The sequence below is a fragment of the Hermetia illucens genome, chromosome 5 (assembly GCF_905115235.1).
Source record: "Hermetia illucens chromosome 5, iHerIll2.2.curated.20191125, whole genome shotgun sequence".
Taxonomy (NCBI): domain Eukaryota; kingdom Metazoa; phylum Arthropoda; class Insecta; order Diptera; family Stratiomyidae; genus Hermetia; species Hermetia illucens.
The window spans coordinates 98,124,108-98,144,439 of NC_051853.1; the positions used below are offsets into that span (position 1 = coordinate 98,124,108).

A 20,332-nucleotide genomic window follows, 5' to 3' on the forward strand; every position below is an offset into this window, starting at 1 on the left:
AACTCCTTTAAATTTATCTTAGAATCATCAAGCTTTGTAATAATATATGCTATAATATAGAGCATGATACTACCAACTACTTTACTTTACAATTGACCGAAAACTCCCTTAAATTTATCTTAGAATCTTCAAGCTTTATACCAGAAACTTAAATGAAAATCGCACTATTTCTAACAAAGTTTAATAGGTCAACGTTCTGTCGCTTATTGTAATCTAAAACACTAAATATCAAATCACAATAAAGTGAAGGGTTTGAGGGGGATATACATTAAAAGCTACGTGCAAATGGAGCAATTCTACACACAACCTTTCATAACCCAAGCGTTGAGCTTCCGGTTTTCGACTTGTTTGAAGTCGCTTATAGTATCGTTAAAAAAAGTAAAAGTCTCTCTGCCGGAGGCAGTTCGATTCACTATGTTGCGTATTAATTTTTTTTTTAAATCCAACATGTCATTAATAAAGATATGCTAATCCTCATGAATTTCCTAAATTATTTTGCGATAAAGGAAAGTTCCCACAAATATACCAATATTGGATCAAAGCTGCTTAATCTTTAAGCCTGAATTAAACCTAGCAACGTTCATATTGATGTCCGGATAGCTGAGCCGTTAGAGCACAAGGCTGTCATACGGAAACTCGCGGTTCAAATCTCACTGGTGGCAGTGGGATTTATATCGTGATTTGACGTCGGATACCAGTCGACTCAACTGTGAATGAGTACCTGAGTCAAATCAGGGTAATAATCTCGGGCGAGCGCAATGCTGACCACATTGCCTCCAACAGTGTACTGTAGTGTACCGTTAGGGTCTTGAATGAAGTACTCTAACACACTTCAAGGCCCTGGTCCAATATAGATTGTTTCGCCACCGATTATTATTATTTCCAAGTTATCACCATCTCGGCAGATGCCGGATTTTACTTAATACTAGCACTAAGTGCCAAGCTTCTAGGCTCGGACGATCCTACCTACTTAAAAACTAAAGGGGCGCTGGTGGTAGGTCAATGGGAGAATCCGTCAAGAACTCCTCATCGAGCACATATGCAGAATGGTGTATTTCTGCATGGTTTGAACCAGACTGTGCGAAAGTCCCAGTACATCAAGGGAAGCCATGAGGGATTTGGGTACAATACCTGGAGCTGACAATGTTATGGGAACTACAACCACCCACCCGAGACGCCAAATTTCTTTGATTTCCCCAGCCAGTGGCTCATAGTTATTTCCGTTCGATGTTGCTATTATGGGGGATAGCAACATCAATTATATACGCGGAGCGATCCGTCTTGTCAACTAACAGTACGTCAGGCTTGTTATGTAGAGTATGGCGATGAGTTGTGGACATGTTCCCGTGATCAGCCCATGTTTGTATGCAAAGTTTTGATGGATATCCTTACATACAGCATTATGCCTGGTGATGTATTCCATGTGTCATAACAGTACAGCCAGAAATGAAATGGTCCAACGGCTCTAACGCCGAACCACATGTTCTGCACTGGTCCTTCTCCACCCGTTCTTTCATGATGAGCTTTTATAAGCTCGGGTAGCGACCACGCTGTCCTGAATGGCACACATGAACCCCTCCCCCGCCTCAGCCAAGAGCTCCCCAGCACACAGCAATCTGTCCAACAAATGCAAATCGACAAATGGCTGCCAAAGACAATTCTCGTGTTTACCGTGCATTGCCTTCGACTTCCATTCATCGATCCGCTCTTGGTCTGACTTCACCCCACTCAGAGGATTATAAGGTCGATCCTTCAAGTTAAGTGGAGTCAGCCCACAGGCAGCCACATGCAAGGGAGTCGCCTGCTCTTTGCGCTGGATGTTTTCCAAATCGGTCTTCGTCCACGGCAATATTCCGAATGCATAAGCCAGTCAAGGGATAGCGAATACATTCAACGCGCTTATTTTATTCCTCCCCGAGAGATACGATTTCAGTACCAGTTTTACACGTCGCAGGAATTCGGATAGCAGAGGATCCTTCAGATAACCAACTCGAGCATAAGTTCCTTGCAGAATTCCTAGGTACTTGTAGAAGTCTATCTCGGTCATAGCTTCGATGTGGAGGTCACCAATGCTATGTCCGGCATGCGGTTCGTGATGACATTTGCGGATGGCTTGGATTCGACACTTGTCTAATCCAAACTCCATTCGAATATCACGGCTGAGCATGTCTATTATTCGCAACAGACTTCTCAGATGGTCGTTAGTACCAGCATACAGTTTGATGTCAACTAAGTACATTAAGTGTGTCAGCTCGCACTTACCACGTAGGCCATATTTAATTGCAAAACTATGCCCTCTAGCATCATTCAGTAGCCATGAAAAGGTTAATGTCGAAAATGTTTTTTTATTTGCTATGAACGGTTTTCAGTGACCATAAAAGTGGAAAAGGGGCTTGCTGCAATTCTGCTTGTATTAGTGCAATTTTTCTTACCGGTGTGGTTCATTTCCAGTTAGAAACATGAAAAATCAATGGAAAAGGCTATTGCTGCTTTTATCATTACAGCTGCACATCGAAAAAAAACCTTAATTGCATATAAATAAAAATTATGACACACCAGTTTTTACTTTATATATGATATAAGTGGTATTTTTTCTGCTGCGTATACTGTACCATCACTAAAAAAATGAAAAGGTGAATCATGCACAGTTAATAGTAATTAATAAACATGTGATCAAATAAATTTCAGCAGTTGTGATTGCAACACTTGCCGAAAACTCTCCACATTGCAACGAAATTGTTTAACGCTAGGCAGCTCGATTCCACCCCACTTTTTTCGTAGCAATAAAGCGGTTTAGCCGTGCATTTCTGTTTATCGAATACATAATTATTTTCTTTACTTCGCTGATTAAAGCATCAAAAGTTTTGTTTTACAGAGTACACATAGCTCTAGTTTTTATATTTTACCGCCTTATTGGAGATTCATCTATCCGTGTTTGCATTGCATAATCTGCCGTAAAGTTCTCGCACTTTCTGAATGTGCGACCTATCAACTGCCAGTACGTCTTTTGATTAACACTAGCACAGGAACGTCGATGAAGTTCTTTTGTTGTTGTCCTAGGTCAGAATACCTCGATAACATGACGCAGACATGAGTTGATTAAAACTTAGGAGCTTGAAGCTACTGAGTAACAGTGACGGCTATTTTCCATGTACTACTCTTACATAGTATCCCAGAGAGAACATTAACGCGGAATAATCTAGACTTGATGTTGGCGTTCAGAGGGTTGCATTTCCAGATTTTGGACAAAACAAAGAAAGCGAATCTAGTCTTTTAATATGTCGAGAAAAATTAAACAGGTTCTGTCTATTAATGCGTCAGAAACTGATGTTCTGCCCATTAATGCGTGAATTAGTGAACCTTGGTTTTGCTAGCATTTGTTTTCAGGTCAGCTTTGCTCGCCTCCTTTTTCAAATTCAGAAATACTTTGTCAAGGTCCAGGATTCATTGAAAAACAAGCAAATATGACATTTTTCATTGGACCACTCCACATCCTCCGGACAAGGTATCTTAAATAATCCTAGGAGATTTGCAGCATAACATCAGCATTTTGCGCTGTCGTATATCACTGCAATGCTTTTCTTGCATAAAATTGAAGGGGGAGATCTAAATCCCCATTACTGCTCAATGATCCGAATGGTTGATGTGATCGGCTGAGGAGGATTCAGCGCGGAAACTGGCTCTCTGTTCATTAAGCTTTCAAGATGGTCCTTGATGTTTCCCAGAATGATTTTTGCTGGTATCTCCACGACAACAAAATGCAAATATCACTCTACTTGACGCATTCAAGACGAGTCCCCTTCGCTATTTTAACGACCACCATTCCTTCCTTCCATTCACTGAAAAAGATCTCCGAATCGCAGGATTTACGAATGAGTTTAAGTAGCAACTCTACAGAGGAGCAATTCCGCATGAGGCGCAAGCTAGCAACCTTACCCACTGGCACTGTTGGCTATGGTAGCGGAATCGCTATTAGTTGCGACACTTTTCTGATCAACGCGATAATGTCACACTCACCTCGGTTCGAACCTACGAAGCTCCTCTTATATTCATCGATGCGCCATGATTGTCATAAATTCCTATGTGGAACATAGCATGTCATCAGCGCCCAAGCAACATCGATGTCACTCTTATTATAAATACTTTTGCTGGTCGCATTGATGTGAGTATTATTCGCAGCAAGAACATTTTGATGCTGCTGAACAACAGCGGGTCGTGAAGACGTACAATAGAGACATTCAAGGAAAGATTTCTTACCTTCAGATGAAAGTCCATTTCGAAGTCGATGTCATCAACCCTTCGTTAAGCTACGAGATAGCTCTTAAATCTGATTATGATATTATCGATCTGAGTAGATATTCTTTGTCAGTGAGTCGAAACACAATTGACCTTGTAAGAGACTCTGTCACGACCACCACGCCTCCCCAAATTTGTTGCAGTAATTTCTGCCAACACGTACGATCGAGTTTATATATTTTGTGCATATCGAACCTTTCTCATGCTCGATTGCAAAACTATTTCGTAAATGTTAATTTTTTTTTTTGCAAAATGAAAATGAAAAATGATCGATCCAATCGCTTTTATATGTTCAAAATTTTCATTTCTGTGAGAACTTGAGAAGGAGAATATATTGGAAAAGCAAACTAAAAAATTGCTATTAGTTTTGCATATTGGATTATGCTATTTTGAATTTATACCGTTGAGGACCTCACTAAACTACCTTTCGAAATTATCCTCCTGTAACTTTTCGTTGAGTAGCTGGAGAACGATTACAGCGCAATTGCATTCCAAACCATTATTGTAACAAGATTTTGCTTTCATTGCCGTTGCAGATTTCAATACCACACCATCTTCGAATCACAATATTTTAGTTGGAACAGCATCGAAAAGGACTTTTTTACATAACATCTATACCAACAGTCAGCGGGGCTATCCAATAAAGAATCCCTTACACGAAGAATCCGATCATCCCATAAATTCCATCACTAAATTCCAAATTAGATTGAACTTTCTATCTGCTACTACTACTACTACTACTGCGTCAATACAGGAAGATTTTCCGTTTGATTCACATTCGCCCACTGAATTTAACGGAAGTTCCCAATCGAAACTGCGAGGGAAAATTGGCGTGTTGACTTTTGGAAGAGAACGGCACGAAAACGGAAAGATTCGATACAAAACTAACTCGTAGAAATATAATATGCCTGTAATTTCGCCCACAAGATATTCAACAACTGTCAGCAGTAGTTCATATTTACCGCCCTCGATTGGTGGCACGACAAGTAGTTTGGCAAAGTCATCGAATTACGGTTCTCCGAGCAGCTATCACACTTCAAGTTATCGAAGCAACAGTTTAGGCAGTTCCGGGTATTCATCTGGAGGATATTCATCGTCATATTTACGAGCGTCGTATCGATCAAACTTATCGAGCTCGCCGTCGATATACCGAACCAGTTCATATTTAACTGGTGGAAATAATGATACAACAGCAACCAGTCGATTTGGAGTAAGTAGTAATAGATTTTTACGTGCAAGTTCAGATAGAGACACATTAAAGCTTGCGACAGGAAAAACTCAATATAACAGTAATACAGTAAATACAAGTCGATCCAAAGCATTACAATCAAAGCCACCAATCGGCGCATCCTCACCGTCCATAAGACATCAGAGAACCTCATCGGATTCAGCTCGGTCCCGGGACAATAGTCTAACGAGAGTTACTTCAAAAAGTGATCCGAATAGCAATTGCATCAATAATAACGATACAAGCGAACTAAACGATCAACCAAAAAGTAAAATATCATCATCATTATCATCATCATCATTAGCACGCCAAGTAGCCACATCTGGTTTGGAATTATATGAGAAATACAGTCCCGCGCATTATATACCAAAGTGTGAATTATCACGTTCCAGATCACTTTCTGAAGCAACATCGTCATCAAATAAAAACAGTAATAACGATAAAGGTTTAAGTAATAGTAGTAGTAATGTACATCAGTTGCTACAAACAACCAGAGAGAGTAAGCAGCATAGACAACAAAACCAAAACGAAAACGATTTACAAAATCTAAATATAAAATCATCATCACCACCATCTTCATCACACCAAACATCATCACCAACATCCGCAAAGGATATTAGCAAGGTAAAAAGATTGTGTGCTGTATCTACTACTGCTACTACTAATACCAATAACTATTCGAAATTTGCTACTGGTAGTGTTGTTGTGATCAGCAATAACTCCAATGCTAACGCTTCCTCAGCTTACATTAATAAAAATTATTTAAGAATAAGCAACAGTTCAACAACACCATCACACAATTTGGTTGCAGATTTGAATTTGAGTACAGTATCTAATAACAGTTTCAACGGTTCAAACTCACGTACAATCGATAAAACACACACTACAAACTCAACAAGTAGCCTTAAGCCTTCCATCAATAGTAGTGTCGTTAATATTGTTACTAACAATCCTAGTGAGCACGATAATAAAACTAGTAGTAAACACAGCAACAATAATAACGTGATTAAGACCGCTACAACTGTACAATTCGAACAGCAAAAGACAATTTCATCACTCTCATCGAATTCGGCGATAAATTCGGTGAATGACAATTCGGCCACAAACCAAATTCTATACAAAAAATTCCAAAAAAGCAATCCTAGCATCGCCACCACTCCTGCTTCTACGACGACGACCTTTAGCAGTAGTACGATCGCATCCGCAACAAATAAAACAATAACTCCATCCATATTATCATCATCAGCAACAACAACCGCCACATCAACTGCTACCATCACAGTTTCTAGTTCTAGTCAAAAGAAAGTAGTATCTAATGATTCTAGCGATAAATATTCATCGACGAACAATGCAAATGCTATTCTGAAAGCAGCCAAGTCAAATCTTAAGCCGACATCCAAGCAATTTTTAAGTAACAAATCGATTGATGATAAAAGTATGACAAGTTTGTATGCGGAGGCGAATGATAACAGTAACAACAACAATAACAATAGTACTCTAAATAACAGCTCTTATAACAAGAAAGGAATTTCAACGGTAATTACGATTAACAATTCCGCCCCACCTACCTCTAAATCATCGTCACCGGAGTTAACAACTGAATCAGTTGCCGACAAAACCAGAAATTATTTGAAAAATAGCAAAAGCAATGCCCTAGATGCCCATTTGGAATTTTGCAAGAATAAACTGCAACCCGTGGGAACCACGAAAGTAAACAACGTAAATGCAGCAAATGGAACAGGCTCTGTTAAAAGCGGGATCAATAGCAAATTTATTGGCTTAACCTATCGTGAACCAAATTTCCTAAAAACCGAATGTGAATTAGCCCGATCTCAAGTTGCTAAATCAAATGAGGAGCAATCATTTGATAACAACAATCAGCTTTTGAACGGCGGTAATAATAATAACCTTATATGTAATGGAGCGGAGAAGGTAACTAGCAAATATGAAAAAAACCTAATAAAACCTCTAGTGCATAAGACAACAAATAGCAAACAGTTGCAGCAACTGCCACGGACACCTTCAAATAACAACATGAATTGTTTACAAAACGGCGGTGGGCCGGATCTCGACGATATCAAGTACATTGATAGTGATGATTCGGAACGGCAGCAGCATCATGGCCATAGTTATCACCACAACTACCAAAGCCAAAAGAAGTCAACTACGTCCACTTCGTCGGCAGATGTTACCAAAAGCATCTACTCGTCGCCGTCGAGGACTCTATCCGAGCGGAAGGACATAAACTATATCACAAGCAGTAAAATATCGACATTGCCGCTTACTTCTAAACATCGTGACCTAATGTATAATAGTGATACTAGCAAAAACGTTACCAGTAAATACAATACCTTAAATGATTTCAAACGATTACCATCGAACCTAAACAGTAATCTTAGAAGTGGGTTCCACAAAAACATGGAGTTAATCTCATCATCGTCATCTTCATCGTCGTCTCCATCTTCTACAACCACAACACCTGTAAAAACGTACGCAACATCAACAACAGTTACGGCCATTTCAAAATCCCCAGTAGTAATGATTCACCAACAGCAGAACGGAACAGTAAGCCACGAATCAACTCCATCTGGTTCACCGCAGATCTTACGACGAAGAGGTGCACTAACTACAAGTAATAGTATTCTGCAGAATTCAAACGATTCCTTATCAACATCATCACCGTCGTCAAAAGCGATATTACCGCAGCAAAAATCGACGATATCGAATCTTACGTCATCATCGCAAGCGCAACCCAGTACAACCCTAGCAACATCAACCGATCTAGATGAACAAAGTTTGTCCAATAAGATATGTGATAATGATGAAAGTGTAAGTTTCTTCCAAGCATACAGCCTTATCCTTTTATCTCGTCATAGAGCTTATATAGTGTACAGCTCATCACGTAAAAAGTGTCAAAACTGAGAGGAAGATTTTTCTTGATAGTAAATAGTGATAAATCTTCATTTATATATTTACGTAGTGTATGGCTGTGGCGGATCCATCGCGATAAATCTTTTCACTCTTACTTAGCTGTTTGCTTATCAGATTTGTTGCTGTGAGTTTTTTGTTTGTTTTTCTTTAACTTGTAATGCTTTGAATGATTGACAATAATGTACAGTTTGCCGTAGTTTTTCCTCTGAGTTGCCATCACAATAATTGATTTACTTTAACATCGAATATTATCCAATGGGAAGGTCTGCATAGTCGACATTAGCCAGAGAAGTTGCGTAAACGCGTTGATTTGGCACCATCCTTTCGGTTTTAATTTTTGAACACAAAGCAGAAAACTGGAAAAGAGCTTAGAAGCTTAATTAAACGACCACCATGGTTTAACATCTATGGAAAAATTTATGTTTGAAAGATAAAGAGTTATTGAATTATTCCACACATTGGCTCACATAGGCATTGGTTTTTAATTACATAAAGGCAACAAAGTCAGTCCGAAACTTTTTTGTAACGAATCTGAACATCCCTACCAATTCAAATGTTGGTAGCCGTTCGCATTTATATTGTCTAGAATCCTAACTTTTCTCATGGTTGATATTAGCAGAAAAAAAAATTAAGTTCCCACTCAGTCCTCAACTGTTTTGACTTTTTGGCAGAGGTCTTCATCCAAGCTTCGACGGCTACTAGCATATATTTTGCTAATATTGTTACAAATTTAGTGATGATGGGGTTGGAATACATCACTGCTTTCAGATGAAGTGGGTGAGGGCGTTGTAACCTATTTTGTTTTTGATTTCACCCCGTTTTTGTTACATATGATAAAAAAGGATTTATTTAATTTCCATACAAGCAAATTGCTTACTTGAGAATGTAGCGAATTCCTCTTCGACAATATCTATTTTTTTAAGATATTCCCCGCACCATATTTCAAATTCGAAATTCTTTCCTTGCGGTTCGAACTTTTTGTTTCATTGTGTATATAATTGAATTTAAGCCATTGGACTGCGTTTATAATAAAATCACTTTCTTGTTCATTTAATTAAAAATGATTTGTTTTTATGTGAAGATTTGCCAATCACCCCAAGCGCTTAAATTGTTGCCGCATTTTTTGAACACGAAGGGGATTATTTCTCTCTCTACATACTAAACGCATACTAACTTCAGCAAGGGAAGTATTTATCCACTCTTCGTGTTGCGTTTCTACAGGTTCGTAATGCCTCAATACGAAGTGCCCTTCCAGCGTCACCGACCCCATCACGCTACTATGATCGCGAAGGACGGTCATCAGCTCTTGCTGCTGGACGAAGTTATGATACGGAAGATCCTTCGACAAGTAAATCATCGCTGAACTCATCTAATTCATATGACAGGACAGCCGCCGAGGGTAAGTACAATTGCGTAACTGATATTATGCGAGGTTTTGCAGAAGGGAAAGCTGATCGGCTGCCATTCCAATATATATTCCTTGTTAACTGGTTGGCATTTAGCTATTTTAAGCTATAATCATAATGAAATGGAATTGATTAGTGTTGATGCTTTCTTAATTTTGGTCGATTTTTTGCCTATACTTAAATCACGTCATAAAAGATAAGAAGGCCGAGTATTCATAGACATCTCCTGTCGCTCAAAGTCTGACTGTCATTTCGACCTTTAAATTCTAGTAAACAGATTTAAGCGCTTTCCCATTGTGCAGAAATGATTCAATGCAACATTATCAAGCAGGTCACCTTAATGTTTTCTGATCGTTTTGTTCTGCTAACATTTCTTTATTTTTCTCAGGACTATGCGGTCTCCGAAACATAGGGAATACATGTTATATGAACTCTGTCATTCAATGTTTAAGCCACACCCGTGAATTAACGAAATTCCTCAAATCTCAAGTGGGGATCAAGTCGTCTTCAAAGGACCAACAAATATTGCTTGGTAAAAAGAAGTTATTAAATGTTCTAAAACTAATGTTTTCTGATGATTTTCTCAAAATTTAGAATTTGCAAAATTAATTCGTGAAATGTGGTCACCCAACGTGCGAAGCGTAACCCCTCTGGAATTAAAAAGTGCTTTTTCATCGAAACATCGAATGTATAGTGGCTACAACCAGCAAGATGCACAGGAATTCTTAAGGTTCTTTTTGGATTCATTACATTGCGCACTAAACGCAGGTGTAAAAGGGGAGCAATTGAAAATCGACGACAGTCTTAGGTACACTTCTCGTTTTAAAAAGTAGGGAAGGATTTTGGACTAATTCATATTATTCTTGATAGTGACAATAAAAAGGCTGACCTCACCTGGGAATGGTACTGTAAAGTTGAAAATTCTGTCATAAGAGATCTATTCGTTGGTCAGTTGAAAAGTACATTGAAATGTACAACGTGTGGTAATACAAGTGTTACCTTCGATCCATTCTGGGATTTAAGTGTTTCACTTCCATCGTCATCACGTTGCAAGTTAGACGCCTGTTTGGATTTATTCATCCGTGAGGAAATTCTGGATGGTGATGAGATGCCAACCTGCTCAAAGTGTCAAGCGCGGCGGAAATGTACTAAAAGCTTTACAATACAGCGATTTCCAAAATATTTGGCTATACGTATCCTTTTGATTGAAAATTTTAAAATAGTTTTATATTTGAGTAAATGGAAATAGTGGGTTTCCTTAACCACAAATTATCCTATATCAGATTTAAAGCGATTTTCAGAAACTCGTTGGAGCAAACTATCAAATGTGGTTGAATTTCCGACAGGCGAACGCGAACTGAATATGGCGCCATATGCATCGAATACAAATGTTTCTGCTACATATTCACTATACGGAATTGCGAATCATATGGGTTAGTCGTAAACACAGATTACTTTATATTCACTAACAGATTTCATCCATATTTTCAGGCTCGACGGCTGGAGGACACTATGTTGCACTTTGTAAACATCCTGTCACGAAGAAATGGCACGAGTTCAATGATAATGTGTAAGTAATTATTTTGCCATTTTGAATATTAAATTTGTGAAATATGATTTTAAATTGAATAAGTATGTTCATTGGTATATTAGGGGTGAGAAGATTTTAGGAGAAATTAGGCTAACATATGCCCTTGCGCCTCTAAAAATCCGAAAATTAGCAACCAGGCTAAAAACGCATTACTTCTCTTTCATCTGTAGCTTTTGTACTGTTCAGTAGCGGGCTCGGCCCGTCTTAATCAATTGCGCTATGTTTCTCGATCATAAGCATGATTTAGGTAGAGTAGAGAACCATCTAGCCTATAAAGTATCCATACCATCGGAGCCTGTCCAACATTTTTTCACGATGGGTGCAACGCTAGGATGTCCTAGGTTGATTTGGTTTGTTTATTTGTACGATTTTGCGAATGCGATTATCAACGCGTTTAAAAATCTTCATAGTAATTTAAGCCTTCTGTGGGACGGACTTTCTATTTCCATATTGAAATGGCCGTGCTTTCCTGCCAGTCAAATGGTATTCTAGTTTTCTCAATAATGCGATTGAAAAACTTACTAAGCAAAAGTTTTGGGTTGCAGCTCGGCGCTCCCCAGAGCTCAGTTGCAATGTCGCCAGGTTCTGGTGCATTCGTTTGATTGCCTCATCTGTTATTTCGGCACTGACAGCTGAATTTGCTCTAAATATAAGTTTTGGTAATTCTTGCAAAAGTCGTGGATGAGCAAATTCTTCCGTTAAAATCTACTCAAAGTATTCCCACCATCTGTCGGCGTGGCTCGTCGGTCGGTAAGCAAAGTACCGTTCTTGTCTTTAACGCAATAGAAATGTTCGATATCTTGTGTGAGTTGGTGTCAGCTTTTAATGTGGATCCGATAGAAGAATCATCATCATCCCGAAAGTCCAATTTATCGTAAACATTCCGCTTAAGAAAAGGCGATTGCTTTCGTGTCTTCCCGATTAGAAGCCTTATAAATTTGCCAATCGACGAGAAACTTAAGATGGGGGCGTTTCTTCTCACGAATATTCATTCAAACATCGTCATTCCAAAACCAAATAACTCGACTGATGAGACTTGGTGACCCCAATTTTTGCATAGGCCGCTTTGTGGATCATATTTTTAGTTTGACTCCCCGTTTCTACGACGTTCGTAATGGTCGACGGTGGCGTAATTGAGATCATTTCTTCTTTTCTCACGAAATTACTATCATCACTACCTCATGTTAATTCAAATGTGGCTTGATCCGCAAGACAGCAATCAACGACCGAAGTTGAGGTGCAATAATTCCATAAGAAACGGTTAGCTATCATTGACGGCATCTTATAGGAATATAATCGGTTTGCGTTTTACTGTTTCCACTATCAAATGTGGAAATTTCAATAAACCACATATTGAGAAATGCAATGTCATTAGTGTCGTTAGTCAACAATACGTTCGCTACCCTCGTTGCATGTCCCAAACCTTGTTCCCTCCTGGCGTCCGTTGTTGTCCGCCTTTTTACCCACATTAAGATCATTCGCAATTCGATACAGTCGCCGGCCAGAAGGCGTCTTCCTGGGCATCGGATCGGTCTGTCCGTGGCGCGTGTGCAATGAAAAAATGAATCGTACAATTAGTTATGATAATAGTTAGCTTCATCAACGGGTCATCAAATCATTCGATATTTTTAATAGCGTCACGGAAACCCTCAGAGACTCCATATTGAGTGCGTAAGCTCTCAAAGTGGATAAGTTTATGATGAATTTCATCGCATTCGCAGCTATTGGCACCACACCTTCAGGCTTCTTGCAAAGCAGAAATATTGGTGCGTTTCTAAGAGGTTAGATATTGTCTTCTATTTGTAGTTAAGTCTAAAATTGATAAACCAGTAGCTTACTCCAAACTACAATTTTATTTTATTATGTATATATATTTCGGGAGCAACTTACTCCTTTCATCAGTACATAGCCGACGGTTGTTGAGCAGTTCTTCAAAGTATTTAATTTATCGCTTCGATATGCCCATGAGTTTGAATATTAGATTTTCCCTTTTTATCTCAGCAGGATGAGGTTCGAGGTGTATAACGCTTCTTCCTGCTGACTTGTTGGTAAAACTTCTATTCCTTGTTTGGTCATTCTTGCGCTATTTACTGTATGTGCAGGGATTCGCAAATCACACATTCTCTCCGATTTTCGTGACAATAGGTTCAGTCGTTTCGGAGTAAATGTGAGTGACAGATTTCAATAAGGTTTTGTTTTATAGAAAACCACAAGAATGAATTATTTTGAATTGTGCATTTTATTAAAGTAACATAAGAAAGTTTTTTCGCAATTATATTAACGCAATGTCTCCTTCGCTACGAATAATAACTGCACACCTTTTCGCCATAATTTGCGCTGAATTTTCTAGGAAATCGTCACTTAACTGTCTCTATATTCGCTTCAGAGATAGTTAGTCTCCATATTCGTTTCAACGTTACTTCCACATGTCGAGTACTTTTTATCATTTTCATTAAGTTTTTGATTTCTCTTTGACAATGGTCTACCCCACTCGTTTTTCTTGGCAATGTTCATAATGTGATGCTTTTCTTTGAAAAATCTTCGGATGCGGACGAGGTTCTTTATAAGTGATGGATTGTTTCATCGTAGGTTGCCATTTTGTGGTAACGCAAATACCCCTGAAATTACCGTAATAAAGATAGGTTTTTCGGAATCTTAAGAATTATCTCCTTCCACTACCTGGGGAATATCTCGGATTTTTCAAGCTTACGAATAAGTAGCAGCCCTGCAGAAATTTGAAGGAGCTTTAAAGGGTGGCCAACACGATGTTTCGGTGGCTAGCCATTTCATCACAAACCCATGGTGAAATGTTCTTTTCGTGTCTAAAACTAATCGTCATCATGGGGGAGGAGCTAACCGTTAGCCTCCTTGACCAAACGGTCGGAAGACTTCCAGTTGCCTACTGAAGAGTATTATACAGTATTGAAATCATTATTTGCAACACCTTCAGCTCTCTGATCAGCGAAGTACACAAATTTCTTTTGTTACATCACACGCTAGACGGTACTGGCGTGTAAATGCATTACCTTCGCCTCTATTTCCAACGTTTTTATTTGTTTTTTACGGTTAAAATTAAGCTCCTCTAAAGAAAAGTGGGTGTGGATGCACATCTCCATATGTAGTAATTTGATACTAGAAATTTAAACATTTTCTTATTCTGTAAACTTATTCTGAAACCGCGTTTAAAATTTTCGTTTTGCATGCTCATCTTACTTGACTCTTCAAATAATTTTCTCGATCAGGTTACTTCTACTTGTCTCCGTCGCACAATTGTCACCCGCAGCAATAACAACAGATTCAGATTTATTTATTGAGCAAAGAAAATTGTGGGATACAAAATATATACATAATACACTGAGAGTGCAAGCGTGGCTAAAAAAAGTATGTAACGCTAACCTAAGAAAACACCCCGGTGACATGATATATAGTAGAAATGTGGTGAATGTAATTGCTTATGATATGTCAGATGAGCAGTGACATGCTTAATAAACCTAAGAATACACAAAACAAAACAGTACTCCGTACTGGTACACGAGAAGATGGGGGTTTTAGACACTGGTGCACGGGATTGAGCGAGGCGTGATTAGAGCAAAACGCAGTCCTTTCTTATTGGTAATAGCATCCAAGAAAGAGCTACCTTTTATTCGATTTGGGCGTTTGCAAGGACAAGGGCCAAAAACTGGAGGAAATATAGAAAATTGAGAGATCAAGGAAACGCGGATTGGGCAGTCTAGCTGATGGAAGAAGTGGCCTTAATTCAAAGAAATCTCATAATATACCAGCTAAGTGAAGTCGGCAAACTTGCTACTAGGACTACCTTAATCTAGACTAAGCAAAATAAAATGAAATAGATGAACAACACCTGCGCGAGGATTGACTGCCGAGCATTGGCCTCTGTGAAATAGCTTTGATAAAAGGAGGGGAAGCGTGATGGTTGAGAGGAAAATTACTCCGCTCGCCCAACGAGGTGTTGTGTAGCAAGATTTTTTATCAGTGAATTAGGGTTGCCACTTCTTCATTCTAACGCGAGATTATGGGACAACGCCCAGAAAGGACATAGAGGGGAAAATTTTTATGGAATTTTAGTTTCGGCCTTCCTTTCGAAGCATTGAAAAGCTTCAGCTACATTGGGGGACATGGTAGCCCATGCTGGGAAATCACAGGTCAGAATTGGTCGAATTCGGGTTTTGTATACGAAGGTTTTAGTAGCAGGGAACAGAAGGAGCTTTTTTAAGGTTGCTGAGCCCTTAGAAGCTTTGGCTATAGACGATCTAACATGGGGATCGCATTTAAGTTTGTTATTCAGAAAGATTCCCAGGTATTTAAGATTTGATTTTGATGTGAGAGTGTGATTGGAAATGTGTAGCTATAGGTTTTTCCTTTTTAGCCCTGTGCGTCTGCGGCACTTTTCGCTGAGGTTTCTGTAGGAAATAGCTTCAGACTTACGGGAACTAACGGTGACGGCCCACCGGTTGAAATATGCTATGATCGTATTGGTCAAATATTTGCGAGAGAGAGCGGCTAAGGAGGGCCTGGGCCCGCTCGCATACAAGATGGTATTGTCCGCAATGAGGATCCCTGCCGACACGAGAAGGCCACTGTCATCGGGGGAGCGGTCGGCCGTGGTGAAGCCTAGGCTACCGTTGGCTACGTGACAAGTTCTATTGAAGAGGAAATCTACAATTGTTCGAAATAAGGGTGGCTTTTCAATGTCTAAGACGGAGATCACAGCGCATTGTCTGTTCTCCAGGTGATTGAAAATGTAGTTTTCCACATAACGGATTGGCTGTTCAGCGGACCTGAGGTTTTCGATTTAGTGGAATGATAGAAGAATAGTGCCTGTTGAGTTGGATCAGTAGGATGCGTTCGAAAGTCTTTCCAATATTGGATAGAAGAGACATGAGCCTCTATCTTTGGGGTCGGCAGAATAACTTTTCTTAGGAATAGGTATCGATAGAGCTTGTAGTGTAATGTACTATAACCTTTCACAATAATACTCCCATGCACTGTAAGCTATCAATGAATCAAAAAATGCATTGCAACCCACGTCATCATTAAACTAATAAATTACATAATCGAGTAAACAAAACAATCGCAGATACCATTCCAAGGTACTTGAAGTCGACATAGGGTAAATTCACACGACCTAAAAACATATTCAAAAAACGCCAGGGTAAAGAAATGCCATTTCTGGCTCGAACGAAATGTGTGCATAAGGATATGAGTAATGCATATGCACACGGATGAAATTTAATATTTGAAAGCACGTGCCTCATGGGAAAATATACTAAATGAAGTGTTCGAAGTAATTTGATTTTGAATTACTTTCGAACCAATAATTAGCTCAGGAATTATTGTTGATAGATTAATAGCAACTTTAAGTATAAAAATTTTGTATAAAAAGAAACGAAACGACGAAATTCATAAAATGTAGCCATGAAAGTGCTCAATTAGTACTTTTCTAAACTGGGTCCATATTTGATATCGGATGAAACATAGGGGAGGAGGGCTCAAAAATATGACCCCCAAAAAGTGTAACAGGTCTCGTTCTCAGAACCTATCCAACCGAAAACTCTGAAAAAAAAAACACAGTGGTGCACCTCTACGAAATCTAGGCCTCAAAATATGTCCGGTTCCGATATCTGCACAAATAAAATTAATAAAAGCATGGTAGGTAGGTAGGTATCAGTGGCCGCTCCGAGGAGCCCAATTAGCGCTTTGGTTCGCCGTTTTGATGCCACAAACTCCTAAGACCGTGACTGTTGTTATAGGGACAGGGAAGCGGAGTCCAGCTGGCTCGGATCTTCAGAGCCAGCCCGTAGCATTCACGAAGAAAGCAGCTCTCCGACCCTGTAACTAGAAATCTCACTGAGGTCCCCAAAGAATGGTTTACCCAGTGTCCGCAGCTTGACTCGAGCCAGAGCCGGGCAATCGCAGAGAAAGTGCATGAGGGTTTCCCTTCCTTCTCCGCAGCTTCGGCAATGCGAGTTGTAGGGTAAGCCGAGCCTAGCGGCATGGTCCCTATGGGCCAGCGCCCCGTGCAGACCGCCGTAATCTTGAATGCATTTGCGCGCGTCTGGCACAGGAGCTCTCGTGATCGGGCTATGTTATAAGCGGGCCAAATTCTCCTTGATTTGGCACAGCTTGTAAGCCTTCGCCATCTCAGGCCCGCGGCTGCTAGGTAGTGCGAGTAGACTCGGCCCCCGACAGCCGCCAGCGGAACACTGACTGTGTTCCCCGAGGGACTGCCAAGAGCAGGGCTTTGCCTGGCCAATCCGTCAGCCCGCTCATTCCCCTCTATGTTCCTATGCCCGGGAACCCAGAGGAGAGTGATCTTGAGCGTGCCGCCCAGATGGTTGAGCGTGTCTCTGCACTGCCCCACCAACCGGGAAGATGTCGACGTTGAGTACAAGGCCTTAATGGCCGCTTGGCTGTCGGTCAGAATGGCTATGTTACGCTTGGAGCTCGAATCACGCTCCAGCCATCGACAGACTTCCAATATCGCCAGTACTTCCGCCTGGAATACACTGGTGAAACCTGGGAGACCATACGACTTGGATACACCGTGTGTATTCAAGAAAACCCCCGCGCCGACTCCATAGGCCATCTTTGATCCGTCCGTAAAGAATACCGTGTCATAGTCTTGCAACACGCCGCCGGTCTTCCACTTTGCCCTGGTTGGAAGGTCCACAGCAAAGTTTCTCGTGAAGTTCAGCTTGCGTGTGACATAGTCCGTGGGGGATGCCCAGATTTCTCGAGGTATTTCATCTAGAATGTTGCTGTGGCCGTAGGACTTCGCTGCCCAGCATCCGGACTCACGTAGTCTGACGGCACTGCACGCTGCAACATATTTGATGTGGAGGTCAAGGGGGAGGAGATGCAGGAGTGTACATTGAGAGCATCTGCCGGGCAAGACTGCAGAGCCCCCGTAGCACCTGCACACGCGGTTCTTTGAATCCTATTAAGCTTCGTTCTATTGTATTTCTTCTTCAAAGACTGCCACCATACAATAGCTCCGTACGTCAGGATCGGACGCACTACAGCGGTGTACATCCAGAGAACCATCCTCGGCCGGAGACCCCATTTCTTGGCAAAGGTTCTCTTACAGGCATAGAAGGCTATACAGGCCTTCTTAACCCTCAGTTCTATGTTCAACCTCCAATTTAGCTTAGGATCCAGGATTACACCCAGATACTTCACATTAGAGGAAAGAACCAGTCTTTGTTCATTCAGCCGCGGTAGATGGAATTCAGGTATCCTTGGCTTGGTGGTGAATAGCATCAGTTGCGTTTTGGTTGGGTTTATGCTGAGTCCGCATCTTGCGGCCCACAGGCACACCTTTCGCAACGCTCCTTCCATGATGTCGCTCATAATGGACAGAAACATCCCAGATACTAGTATCACCAAGTCGTCGGCATACGCCACCACCTTCACCCCGCTGCTGTCTAATGTACGTAAAATTTTGTCCATTACTATTAACCAGAGCACCGGTGAAATAGCACCACCCTGGGGCGTACCTCTGTTCACAGCTTTGGTCAAGTGGTTGACTCCCAGATCGGATTGGATTATCCTGGTACTCAGCATGGATATAATCCAATGCGTGAGATACCCCTCCAATCCAATACCGGTCAAGGCTTCCTTTATGGCGTTGGTACTGACGTTGTTGAAGGCTCCTTCTATATCCAACAAGGCAGCAAGGGTATACTGCTTGTACTGCAGCGACCGCTCAACCGTGCCAATTACCTCGTGGAGGGCGGTTTCTGTGGATTTTCCTTTGAGGTAGGCATGCTGGGACTTAGAGAAAGGCGTTCTCTCCATAATCGTCCTTAAGTGAATGTCCAGGACGCGCTCTAGAGTCTTCAGCACGAAAGAGGTCAGGCTGATTGGCCGAAAGTCCTTCGCGGACTCATGACCGCGCCTACCCGCTTTCGGTATGAAAACCACCCGTGCGCGCCTCCAGGACTGCGGTACGTATCCTAAGGTGATGCAGCTCCGGTAAATCTCAACAAGCCACGGCACAACCCTTTCCTGCTGCTTCTGTAGCATGACTGGCATTATGCCGTCTGGGCCTGGAGATTTGTATGCGGAGAAGCTATTTATAGCCCAGCCGATCCTATCCCCGGTAATTACCGATTTGATAGTCTCGCACAGCTGGGGTTGCCGCAAACCCTCCAAGCGAGGTTCTGACTCACAGTCCTCCTCGCTGGAGGGAAAGTGCGTTTGCACCAGCAGCTCCAAGGTTTCACTAGAAGATTCCGTCCAGGAGCCTTCCGACTTTTTAAGGAAGGATGGACTCTTATGTTCCTTGGACAGAATCTTATTGAGCCTCGCGGATTCACTAGTGCTTTCAATGTTCTGACAATAGTCTAGCCAAGACCGCCTCTTGGCGGTCCTGATAGCCGACTTGTACTTCTTTAGGCAGTCCTTGTATCGCTGCCAGTATTTTTGCCTGTAGCAGATGTTGAAGATTTCTCTGGTCAACTTCCTGAGACTAGAGAGATCTTCGTTCCACCACGGTGGCAGGGTCTTTTTGCTGTACTTAGCAGGGCACGAGACTTTGAAGGCGGTATCAAAAGCCTTCTCCAGAGCCCCGACCTTTGACTCCAGTTCGTCTGTCGTGCCAATCCTACCAATTTGCGCACCGGAGAGTTTGTTCTTAATTACCTGACCAAACCTCCTGGGGTCTCTAAAGGGCTTGGAGGCCTCTGCGGCGAGATCTAGACTGAAGAGTATCCAACTGTGGTCAGAGAAGGATCTCTGGTCAGACACTCTCCAGTCCTCCACCCTAAGAATCCCGTTGTCGGTTATTAGGGTGATATCAAGGACCTCCTCCCAACCGTCACAGTTCTCCGAGCAGGGGAAATGAAAGGTTGGTGTACT

The 20,332-nt window shown here is 41.2% G+C and overlaps 1 protein-coding gene across 13 annotated transcripts in view; it reads left to right on the forward strand.

Moving 5' to 3' along the window:
- LOC119657187 (ubiquitin carboxyl-terminal hydrolase Usp2) overlaps nucleotides 1-20,332 on the forward strand; it is a 60,829-nt gene that overhangs the window by 28,028 nt on the left and 12,469 nt on the right. For 6 of the 13 annotated variants that reach the window (XM_038063978.1, XM_038063977.1, XM_038063982.1 and 3 more), the window contains 7 exons: nucleotides 4,833-8,353; nucleotides 9,677-9,854; nucleotides 10,250-10,393; nucleotides 10,456-10,669; nucleotides 10,732-11,054; nucleotides 11,145-11,294; nucleotides 11,353-11,431. In XM_038063978.1, coding sequence (XP_037919906.1) covers nucleotides 5,201-8,353; nucleotides 9,677-9,854; nucleotides 10,250-10,393; nucleotides 10,456-10,669; nucleotides 10,732-11,054; nucleotides 11,145-11,294; nucleotides 11,353-11,431 — 4,241 coding nt within the window. In that variant the 5' untranslated portion in view covers nucleotides 4,833-5,200. Of the gene's footprint in view, nucleotides 1-4,832; nucleotides 8,354-9,676; nucleotides 9,855-10,068; nucleotides 10,193-10,249; nucleotides 10,394-10,455; nucleotides 10,670-10,731; nucleotides 11,055-11,144; nucleotides 11,295-11,352; nucleotides 11,432-20,332 lie in introns of those variants that run through there. The other 7 variants (XM_038063983.1, XM_038063985.1, XM_038063984.1 and 4 more) reach the window with 7 other exon arrangements.